At 38.6% G+C, this 12,400-nt stretch overlaps 3 protein-coding genes across 3 annotated transcripts; all 3 read right to left on the bottom strand.

Annotated features, from left to right (window-relative positions):
• Positions 1-1,908: 1,908 nt before the first annotated feature.
• LOC113592303 (trace amine-associated receptor 13c-like) lies at positions 1,909-4,496 on the bottom strand. Its single transcript, XM_027033136.3, has one exon. It carries the CDS (start codon positions 2,900-2,902, stop codon positions 1,919-1,921), a length of 984 nt encoding a protein of 327 aa, XP_026888937.2. The 5' UTR covers positions 2,903-4,496; the 3' UTR covers positions 1,909-1,918.
• Positions 4,497-4,523: 27 nt separating this feature from the next.
• On the bottom strand, positions 4,524-10,271 carry LOC113592308 (trace amine-associated receptor 13c-like). The gene has a single exon (XM_081695347.1). The coding sequence runs from the start codon at positions 8,487-8,489 to the stop codon at positions 7,512-7,514; it is 978 nt and encodes a 325-aa protein (XP_081551473.1). The 5' UTR covers positions 8,490-10,271; the 3' UTR covers positions 4,524-7,511.
• Positions 10,272-10,453: 182 nt separating this feature from the next.
• On the bottom strand, positions 10,454-11,744 carry LOC113592313 (trace amine-associated receptor 13c-like). The gene has a single exon (XM_027033149.3). The coding sequence runs from the start codon at positions 11,621-11,623 to the stop codon at positions 10,643-10,645; it is 981 nt and encodes a 326-aa protein (XP_026888950.2). The 5' UTR covers positions 11,624-11,744; the 3' UTR covers positions 10,454-10,642.
• Positions 11,745-12,400: the final 656 nt, after the last annotated feature.

The following is a 12,400-nucleotide window of genomic DNA, read 5'->3' as shown; positions in this document are numbered from 1 at the left end:
TTGGCACCTGTAGGATTTAAATAGGCCAAAGTAAACCAGAAACAGGTAAATGGAAAAGCTAATCAGGCAAACTTTAATTTCTGTCTTTGTGTTACTTCAGCTAAGTTGCCGCACGAACGTATTGTTGGGCATGTTATGGTTGCATGTATGCGTTCTCAACTCAACTGGCTTCCATTCTTATCCAGGCACCAGCTCCAGTCCTGGGTCCCATACTGGCTCCTGCTCCTGTTCTTGCTCATGATGTGGTCCCTGGTCTGGCCCTGGACTCAGCCTCTGTTTCTGTCATCTTACACTCCTGTAATTTTTGTCATTTGTCATTTAGTTCTCTTTAGATTTATGTCTTGTTATGAGTCTTAGCCATAGTTCTATGCTCTACATATGTCTCTACAGGGTTCCTGATATCGGACTATGTATTTCAATTTTATGATAAAGCCTAATCTTCACACTCATTTGGATCCTGCTTTACCTCACTCTATATTACAATAATGACAGAGACCTAATCCAATAATTGATAACAAAAAAGTTATGATAAATAAATGTATTACTTTAAAAACATTTAATATATTTTTATCCATTAATTGTATATGTCAATATGTCATACTACAAGCACTAGGTTAACATTGTTTTAGATTGGGAATTGTGTTGGGAATGACATAGACTTACAAAGTAAAATAATTTTTACTTAGTCACAAATAAAAGCACTGTATTGGATAGCTACCAACACACACACACACACACACACACACACACACACACACACACACACACACACACACACACACATAAACATTCACATTATTTTAGGCTTTTTGACACTGTAATATGCCCCTATTTTTAATTTGAGCTCTTGGCCTTGAAGAACTTCCTGCACTTCCATGTGCTCAATCTTTCATAAATCTACATCAGCATGCACATGAAAGTGTGATGTTTGTTAAAACATATAAAATACAGAGAGAAGTGTAATAATTATTCTACATGAACCTGAAGAATCTGAAGCAATTATAGCAGTAAAATGCTACACTGACACCAATGGCTAAATCAGAGAAGAATGTCCAAAATATGTTGTTGAGTTTGAATATTTAGTAAAATTATCATAATTAATTAATGTCTAAATATATTTTAGAATCACTTATTCTTAACATGTGCATTGACTCTAATTGTTTGTAGGCTACATTTTCTGTTTGTAGTCATCAGTTGAAGCCCTAGTAGTCTGGATTCCATATTGTACTGGTGAAGCTGGGTTTGGTAGCCTGCTACTTCTATGACAGATGATTGGTCCAAGTGCCATTATGCTTACCTTTAGGGGTCTTGGCTTGGTAGCCTACACCAGGGAATAAACTAGTTTGATTGGTTCAAGTACCATTATGTTTCCCCTCAGGGGTTGCTTCTTGTTCATATCATATTAAAAAGAGTCTATTAAATGCTATGCTAGATTGCCTTTTGCCTTGATGGAGAGGTGGAGGAAATGATAAATGATCCCTTACTTCACCAGTAAGATATGGAGTATTTCATTCCAAATGATAAAGTAATTATTACGTTGTCCTATTTTTAATATAATTTTAGTGAAAATCAAACATTTTACCTTATATGTAATTCTAACTTACAAAGAAATGTTAAAGAAAAGATAGACATACTTGGATAATGGTACTTAAATGCTCAGTTTAGAGCATTTTAAGCTATTTTTTTCCCCACACAGTGAGTATGGCCAATCAAAGTTCTTAGCCATCAGTTATAATGAAATACAATAATATTGAACAAAGTATGTCTACTTTTTATTTTCATATATTTGGAGCTCAAGGGATATAACTCTTGAGTCTGATGCAAGTTGCAAAGTATGAGTGAGCAAACTAATGTATAAATGTAAACAAATAAGTACCCCAAATTAAAAGTAATATGACACCTGTAATGCCTATTTCATTCAGGAAAGAATGTTTATCAATGCAGAATCAGTATTGAATATGTGAAAAGTTAAAATGATCTTAACACACTTCCTAAACCAGGGGTAAAACAAAGCATAGATAACTGGATTAATGGCAGAATTAAGGTAAACCATCATCAGAACTTTCTGGAATGATTCTACTTTCATTTCGATTATGCTGCCTAATAAAATGTAAACAAAGTAAGGAAGTAAACAGGCCAAAAACACAGACACTAAAATGCCAAGAACTTTGGCTGCTTTTCTCTCAGATTTCATTGAGTCTGACATGTTCTTTGAGGTCTGACTCCTGGTGTGACTATTAAGCTCTCTAATAGCAGTGGCATGTTTCTTGGCAATAAAAAAAACTAGAACATACAATATAACTATTACAGCAAGTGGGAAAACAAAAGTCAACAGAAGATCAACCAGAGACCAGACCTCATCCAAAACTAAGAAGCAGTCTCCGGGACACATTACCAGACTTGCTAAACTTCCATTGAAATATTGAAATGCTGTTTTATAAAACAACAATACAAACCAGTTTAATGAAATAACAATGCACATTGAACTAAGAGAGACTCTGTTAGTGTACATAAAAGGGTTAGAGAGGGCAAAATAGCGATCAACAGCAATGAGAGCAACATTAAATACTGATGTGGTTGTTAGAAAATAAGAGATAGATACATAGCAAAAACAGTAGGTTGAACTAAAAATCCAACATGACTCGATCATCCAAATTAATGCTGCAGGAATGACAAAAACTCCAATAAGAAAGTCTGACACAGCCAGAGAGAGGATGAGCATATTTGTTGGTGTGTGGAGCTCCTTGAAGTGACACACAGAGATGACAATGAGCAGGTTCCCACACACTGTTACCAGAACAACAGCTGCTGCAGACACATATGATAACACATACAGTGCAGTAGATACAGATCTCCCTGGACAGGAAAACCTGAGGCAATGATCAGTTTGGTTAAGATTCATCAGTAAGATATGCCTGAAATTGAGCCTGAAAAAATAATTCTGGTCTGCTTTTTTCTCTTAGTGACAACAGCCGCAGCACTGGTAAGATGGTAACAACTCAGCTTCATGGCCCAGGGAGGCATGGTCTGAGCTACTAGCAGTGCTGATATTTGTATGGTTTGGAAAGGGCTCCCACCCAGTGCCTGAATGACAACTTGATACATACCCTCAGTGGAGGGTACCCATGGAATGACATAATTTCCCACTTGGTACTTAGAACATGTACAGAGGCTGGCTGATGTCCTCACAGACATGTTCAGCCTATTTCCAGCACAGGCACTAATTCCAGTTCACTTATTGACTGTGGCATTATGACACATGAGTGAGATGCAAGTTTGGAAAAATAAGGCAGTGGTTTTATTATCAAAAACAAAGGAAATTCCCAAAATGACTTACAAAAGGCTTGAAAAGCCCAGTATTGTTTGAACACATAATACAGTGACCTGACTGTAGACAGAAGTAGGCTACACTGCAAAATGCTGGAGTTTGGCAACTGTAGGGTTTAAATAAGAAAAAGTAATGCAGAAACAGGTAAACAGAAAAAACTAATAATTAATCAATCTTTATTTCCTCTCTTTGTGTTATTTCAGCCAGGTTACAGTACGTGCATATTGTTGGGCATGTTATGGTCGCTGGTGATCCAGAACTGCTGTGTTGTCATTCATATTGACCACTCCTGTGGCTGTGACAGCTGTGTGCTCATGGTTTTTACTGGAGTTCTTCTGGGCTACTTTTACCTTGTCGTGAAGAAGACAAACTAGGGGGAGACTGAGAACAGGGGAGTGGCAGAGGACAGTGATTGATGGGAAGGCTGGAGTACATGTATTCGTTCTCAGCTTGGTAGCAGCCGAGGCATGACAGTAGCTCCTCAAAGGGCTCGCAAAAGACCAGGTCTGGGGGCAGTCATGGTTGAGAGGAATGGGCCTGGAAGGGTGAGACTGGTAGAAATATGTCACCAACTCAGGGTCCAGGATCTGACTGGCCAGTATCCTTTTTTTTTTTTTTTGGACCCATATCCCTCCCAATCCACCAGTAATTGGAGGCCCTGTCTTTCAAGAGTTCACTATCCTGTTTACAGTGTAGGCCGGAGCTTCCCTGATGTTCCATGGGGGCAGCAGACTGGGATGCATCTCAGTCTCAACCAGCAGATGCATGAAAGGTAGAGGATACCTGGCTACCAGGTATGTTTACCTGGTATGTGACCTCAATTATGTGCTCCTTCATGGTATAGGGGTCAACATACTTGGGGTTGTGTTTTCTACCAGTGCCACCCAAACGATGTCTCCAGGCTGGTACGTGGTTACTGTGCTATTACTTTCCTGTTACAATATACAATTACACAGCAATGAGTTCCTTTCAGTCTACCTGGCTTCCATGACATTACTACAAGGAAGTCAGGGGGTACATCAGGGGCTGGAATCCAAAGATGCACTCAAATGGGGTAAGTTGGTGTAGGTGTGCCACAGGGACTTTTGGCTATTCTCCGTCCAGGGCATGTATGTACTCCAGGTGTTCAGGTGTTCCTGGCAGTAGATGTGAAGGAACTTGCCTCATTCTTGATTTATCCTCTCAACTTGCCCATTGGCATGAGGGTGATAACTGGATATTAGGCTCACCATCATGTTCAGTTTGTAGGAACTCCCACCTCATTTGTGATGTAACCTCTACCTCTCTGTCAGATATGATGACCTTCTGCAAGCGGAACTGGTAGAAGAGATGATGAAAGAGCAAGGTACCTGTATCTAGGGCTGTGGGGAGAGTTGGGAGTGGGATAAAGTGCACCATTTTAGTAAAGCAGTTGACTATGAAGAGAATGGTGGCTTTACCATCTGATGTTGGAAGGTCCATAGGGAACTCATCCGTCACTTGGAAAGATGGTGTCTTAGGAGGGGATAGTGGGAGCAGCTTGCCAGCAGGTGGAGACCGAAGGGTTTTGCTTTGGGGGCAACGCGAGTGGCCAAATCTCAATGCATAGAGGGCCAAGTGCAGCCTAGAGTAGCATGCAGCCAGCAGCTGGCTAGTGCACATTGTGCCAGGGTGTCCAGTCCCCAAGGAGGTGGGGCTCACGTTATGAGAGGAGAGCAGCACTGGAGAGTGTCGTACAGCCAGTGGCCTGGGCACCGAGGGTGAGGGTTGGGTCATTTGATGTCTCAGTCAAGGCTCCGGTATATGGCTCCTAGGAAATAGGAGGGAGGCAGGATGGGCTCCTGGCTGGGTCAAACTGACAGGAGAGTGCATCAACCTCGGCAGTCTTAGAGCCTGTAGGTGAATTATACTGATCATTTGGCCTGTTAGGCGCTTAGATACTTGGTGTTCTGAAAGTTCTTGCGTTCTGTTATAACCACAAAAGGTTGTCAGTCACCCACAAGCCTTCACGCAGATCTAGCTGCCCCAGCTTTACTCCATACAGACCCAGGCTACTCTGCTTGCTTATCCCATGTCTTCCTCCATCTTCTGTGTCTTCCTCCATTGCCATACGCTGCACCCATGAGGGTACCATCACCATAATCTGTTCCCAAGAGGATGCCATCACCATACTCTGTTTACCGTTAGGGAGCCCACACAATGCCTGGTGGCATGGAAGACACTGACCTGCCTCCTGCCTGTGGCATTTGACACCATCCTGAAGGGCACCAAACATAAGTCCTGTAGTGTGAAGGGAACCAAATGTATGTCCTGCAGCATGACGGCCACTGAACATACATCCTGCAGTGTCCTGCGCTCATCTCCCTATTCCTGACCAGGCTGTTTGTCTCATTAATGACCAGATCCTGGCTTTAGCTCGGGTCTCCTGACTGGGTCCCGGCTCATGTGCTGGATCCTAATTCAGCTCTGTCTTCTATTCCAGTGCCCAGCTCTTGCACTGGCTGCAGTCATGGCTACAACCCCAACTCTGGCTTCCATTCTTATCCAAGCACCAGCTCCAGTCCTGGGTCCCATACTGGCTCCTGCTCTTGCTCATGATGTGGTCCCTGGTCTGGCCCTGGACTCGGCCTCTGTTTCTGTCATCTTACACTCCTGTCATTTTTGTCATTTAGATCTCTTTAGATGTATGTCTTGTTATGAGTCTTAGCCATAGTTCTATGCTCTACATATGTCTCTACAGGGTTCCTGATATCGGACTATGTATTTCAATTCTATGATAAAGCCTAATCTTCACACTCATTTGGATCCTGCTTTACCTCACTCTATATTACAATAATGACAGAGACCTAATCCAATAATTGATAACAAAAAAGTTATGATAAATAAATGTATTACTTTAAAAACATTTAATATATTTTTATCCATTAATTGTATATGTCAATATGTCATACTACAAGCACTAGGTTAACATTGTTTTAGATTGGGAATTGTGTTGGGAATGGCATAGACTTACAAAGTAAAATAATTTTTACTTAGTCACAAATAAAAGCACTGTATTGGATAGCTACCAACACACACACACACACACACACACACACACACACACACACACACACACACACACACAAACATGTAAACATTCACATTATTTTAGACTTTTTGACACTGTAATATGACCCTCTTTTTTATTTGAGCTCCTGGCCTTCAATAACGTCCTGCACTTCCATGTGCTCAATCTTTCATAAATCTACATCAGCATGCACATGAAAGTGTGGTGTTTGTGGAAAACATATAAAATATGAAGAATATGAAGCAATTATAACAGTAAAACTTTACACTGCCACCAATGTCCAAACCAAAGAAAAGCGTCAAAAAAATATTGTTGGCAGAATTATCATAAATAACTAATGGCTAACTATATTTTATAATCACTCACTCTTAACATGTGCATTGACTCTAATTGTTTGTAGGCTACGTTTTCTGTTTGTAGTCATCAGTTGAAGCCCTAGTAGTCTGGATTCCATATTGTACTGGTGAAGCTGGGTTTGGTAGCCTACTACTTTTATGACAGATGATTGGTCCAAGTGCCATTATGCTTCCCTTTAGGGGTCTGGGCTTGGTAGTCTACACCAGGGAATAAACTAGTTTGATTGGTCCAAGTACCATTATGCTTCTTTTCAGGGATTGCTTTATGTTTTTAGTCCATTAAATGCTATGCATTGCTTTTTTGACTTTTGCAGTGATAGACAAATTTTACATAGGACAAAATTGTAACTTATACATGCAATGTTTTAGAACAGCTAAACATGTTCGGATGATGGTGCTTAAATTTCATTTCTGGCTATATGACCTAAGAGAAACCTGCAAAATGCAATCATTGCTCTGATTGGCAGGGAGAAAGTTATTAAGACATCTGTCCTGTCAAATGCACAGGAACAACCAACCCTTCTACTCATCAATTATAATTAATTATAATAGTATTCAGTCATGTCTGCAATGTTTGCATTTTTAGATTCTTAAGTTCACTAAAAACCTAATCTACATAAACATCAAGAATGTCCAATCTATATTTCATAATTGTAGAGCTCAGAGGATATCAGGATGTTTATAGTTGAACAAATTTGAGTGAACAAATGCAATCAAATAAGTGCAATCAAATAAGTGCCCACAAAACCTATGTACTGTATAACCTGTAATGCCTATTTCATTCAAAAAGAACATTTGTCAATGCAGAATCAGTGTTGAATATGTGAAGAGTTAAAATGATCTTAACACACCTCCTAAACCATGGATAAAACAAAGCATAAATAACTGGATTAATGGCAGAATTAAGATGTACCAACAACAACACTTTCTGAAATGGCTCTAGTTCAATATTACCTAATAAGTTGTAAACAAAGTATGGAAGTAAACAGGCCACAAATACAGACACTAAAATACCAAGAACTTTTGCTGCTTTTCTCTCAGATTTCATTGAGTCTGACATGTTCTTTGAGGTCTGAGTCCTGGTGTGACTATTAAGCTCTCTAATAGCAGTGGCATGTTTCTTGGCAATAAAAAACACTTGAACATACAATATAACTATTACAGAAAGTGGGAAAACAAAAGTCAACAGAAGATCAACCAGAGACCAGACCTCATCCAAAACTAAGAAGCAGTCTCCAGGACACATTGCCAGACTTGCAAAACGTCCATTGAAGTACTGAATTGCTGTTTTATAAAAAAACAATACAAGCCAGTTACATGAAACTACAAAGCACATTGTGCTGGAAGAGACTGTTTTGTTGTATAGAAAAGGCTTAGAGAGAGCAAAATACCGATCAACAGCAATGAGAACAACATTATATATTGATGTGCCTATGAGAATATATGAGATTGATATATAAAACAAACAGTAAATTGAACTAAACAGCCAACATGATTCAATCATCCATATTAATGAAACAGGGATCACAAAAACTCCAATTAGAAAGTCCGACACAGCCAGAGAGAGGATGAGCATGTTAGTTGGTGTGTAGAGCTGCTTGAAGTGACACACAGAGATGATGATGAGCAGGTTTCCACACACTGTTACCAGAACAACAGCTGCTGCAGACACATATGATAACACATACAGTGCAGTAGATACAGATCTCCCTGGACAGGAAAACCTGAGGCAATGATCAGTTTGGTTAAGATTCATCTGTGTAATTCAGCAGTTGATCATTTAAATTGTGCTCAAAGAAATTATTTTTGCTCTATTTGTTTTTCATTAGTGATAGCAGCATTAGTACTGGTAAGATGGTAACAGCTTAAATTCACAGCCAAATGAATTAAAGCCTGAGACACTGGCGGTGTTGATATTTGTGTGGTTTGGAAACTACTCACACCCCCTACCGGACTGACAACTCTCAGCAGAGTAAATCCATAGAAAGGGAAATGCATAGACATTTCCTGAAGGGTACTTGGAGCATTTCCAGCAGACCTGGTTGATGTCCTCACAGACATGATCATTTACATGATCTGTGTATTACATCACCAGCAAAAGCAACATTTTGCTCAGTTGTGTGAGAGATGCAGTGTGTTTGTAGTTCTCAACAGAACAATGTGTTCGAAGTTAAACTCTTCAGTACAGAATGTAGCATGGTACCACATGTTCACAAACTCAGCACTTGTATGCAGACAAGGAATTAAAACAAAGTTATCAAAAGGCAAATTAAAAAATGCTCACACAACCCAAGCAGGCACATATTCACGAACTCATTATGTGTCTTGCCAATAATAAAATACACATACATGACTCTAAATCTTCTCACCATGCTATCCATCAATAGCAACCTCTAACCAGTCATGCAACATATTAACAAGGATTAACTGAAATTACTGCTACAAATATACAGAATCTTACATTCCCAATATTTAGTGCCTGAATAAATAATTACCAAGCACTACATAACTTTACAATTGGACTGAAAACCTATTGGTAGATGCACTCAGTAATCAACTCAAATGTGTATTAATATCCAACTTCTCAAACAACTCTTCAGCCAGTAAACATTCAATTTTAGGAACTTCATTTAGGGTGGTATTCTGAGCCGTCTGGATTGTGAAGGTAAACTTGGGCTTCATAGTGACTGGGTGTGTATGAAGCTTTAATGATAAATTGGTGTTTAACAGAGATCCATGTAAATTGATATAGGATTGGTATGAGGGTAGGGGACTTGGAACATCTTTTGTTGATATACCTGATGATGGCTGTGTTATCAGAGTGAATCAGGATGGACTGACTGGATCATTCATGCCCACAAAGGAAACACAACAATAAACAATAACAGCATAATAATAACAACAATAAATAATAAATAATAACAGCATAAAGCTCCCAAGAGCTCAAAAACCCAACCTCCACTATACAAAGAAAGAAAATACTATGTAACATTAGCAATAAAGAATACAAAACTTAAGATATAAAGCTTTAATGTGTATGGCTTTACCTCTAGAACTAATGAGAGCTGCATTTTAAGCAAATATATTTTATACTTATATAAAATACAGTAATATAAAACATAGTATTCCAGTTCTAGTTATGTATATTATACATTCTTAAGTGTAGAACAGGTGGGGGCAACCTATTGCATTTAACACTGTTGATTAGTGTTTAAGCTGTAGTAGAGTTTATGAAAAACCTGCCAGTATTTGTTCTTTCAAGAGTTGGGCCTTGTCATGCCAGGAAAAACTCTTTTCCTCGATCATAACAATGAATCACTGAAAAAGCTACAGGATAGCTTGCTGGGGCAATTTTGAGTGAATAGATTCATTTATTGCACAATACTCAGCTGGGATATACAAAACTTGAGGGTATGATCCAGATTTGTAACTGGTTTCTCTGGAGATCTTGGACCTCTGTCAGTTGCATCTGTCCTGGCATACAGATTGTTAGGTTTTTATGATCCATTTATCACACTGCAAAAACTTTTCAAACAAGAGTAAAACAACAACTGGGCTAAAGTTAAAATCAACTCAGGATGAGAAGGACAAGAACTTTTTAAACAGTAACATATATATATATATATATATATATATATATATATATATATATATATATATATATATATATATATATATATATATATATATATGTGTGTGTGTGTGTGTGTGTGTGTGTGAGTGTGTGTGTGTGTCTGTGTGTGTGTGAGTGAGTGTGTGTGTGTGAGTGTGTGTGTGTGGGTGTGGGTGGGTGTGTGTGGAATGAAAAATATATGAATTATGGCTTTTTCTAAAAAAAAAGATCTGCTCATACGTTCTCATCTCTCATCTCTTCCTGAACACCTTCCACATGCATTAATTTTGGTTGAGTCATTTGTTAATTCCTAAAACATTTGCAAAAGAGCAATCTGTGTACATGATTCTACAGCTCAGAATCAGCTTTATGCATTTCTGGAACCATGAGTAAAATAAGGCATAGATTATAGGATTTATGGAAGAATTCAGATAGAAGAGGATTAAAACATTATTTATCATGAGGTAAGATGAGTCACTTGTGACACTGCAAACATAGTATGGCAGTAAACAGGCCAGAAACACAAACACCAGAATGCCAAGAACTTTGGCTGCTTTTCTCTCAGACCTCATAGAGTCACATTTGTAAACATTTTTGTTTTGATTGAGTTCTCTTATAGCATTGGCATGTTTCCTAGCAAGAGCAAACACCTGTATATATAAAATTACCATAAGAGAACATGGAATAATAACTACAAACAGTAGATCAACTATGGTGCTATTCTCACCAAAAACATAGGGGCATTCTCCAGGGCATATTATTAAATCTGTGAAGTTTCCACCTACATAAAACATTGCAAAGTTATATAATAATGAAAAGAACCATATCAAAAATATAAGAGTGTGTATAATCATTGATGAAATGTCCTTTGAATAGAGAAATGGATGGTTCAGTGCCATATAGCGGTCTAAGGCAATGAGAGCGACATTACCAACAGAGACGCTGGTTAGCTGAAAACTGACAAAGTTGAACAGCACACAGAAAATGTGTCCAAAAATCCAACATGATTCAATCAACCATATAAAATGAAAAGGCATCACAAATAGTCCAACCAGACAGTCTGACACAGCCAGAGAGAGGATGAGCATGTTAGTTGGTGTGTGGAGCTGCTTGAAGTGACAAATAGAGATGATGATGAGCAGGTTCCCACATACTGTCAGCAGAACAACAGTCACAGCACACACATACAAGAATACATACACTGCTGTAGATACAGATCTCTCTGGACAGGAAAACTCGAGACAGTGATCAGTTTGGTTACCCTCTGTAGAATTCATGGATCCAACAAAACTGTGAACACCAAGATTTCAGACAACTAAGGACCACTACAAATGGAGATCTTCAAACTAAACAGTTTAATACTCTGATCACCTCCCCTACAGACATTTCACATTTATATGTTTGGGTTTGTAGTCTCACCCCCCCCCCCCCCCCATGTTGTTAATGTCAAGATGTTGATGTGTTCTGTATGGGGAATACAAAATAGGTGTGAGAGGGTTTTTTTTTTTTTTGAATATTGGAAAACAATGGCTCTCTGTTTACAAAGATATGTTTGTCTCACATCAATGTTTAAGATGTGCTGAAACCTGTCTACTTGAGGCTACAATGTGGAGGCTAACCGCCACAGGAGTATAAGTCTCTAGTCTCTTCATAATATCATTGCCCTTTTGTTGCATAAAAATGATATATGTGATGATGATGAAGATGAGAAAGATGATGGTGGAGGGCTGATGGTAGCTGCAGACATCCCCAAATCAGATTTAATACTTTTTAAATACTTTTAAATGCTATTTCAAATGTAATTTAAAACCAATTCTGCAGAGGGGCTACACAAAAATAAAATTATTTTTAAATAACACTTAAATAAATGTTATTTTGTAAACACAGTCAATGATCAACAGATGCTTTCAGACGACTGCTGAAGGCTCATCGATTTGAAGAGAGGCACAAGAACACTGAATAAATCAAGTGGGAAAGAAACAAAATCTGATAGAAAATGAGACCTTATAGGCCATACCCTTTTGCCCTCTACCCTTTTGTCTGGGACAAACTTA

This window comes from Electrophorus electricus, chromosome 2 (assembly GCF_041902795.1).
Source record: "Electrophorus electricus isolate QZ-2024a chromosome 2, ASM4190279v1, whole genome shotgun sequence".
Classification (NCBI taxonomy): domain Eukaryota; kingdom Metazoa; phylum Chordata; class Actinopteri; order Gymnotiformes; family Gymnotidae; genus Electrophorus; species Electrophorus electricus.
The sequence above is the reverse complement of the archived record's forward strand: the minus strand, read 5'-3'. Positions and strand labels throughout refer to the sequence as shown.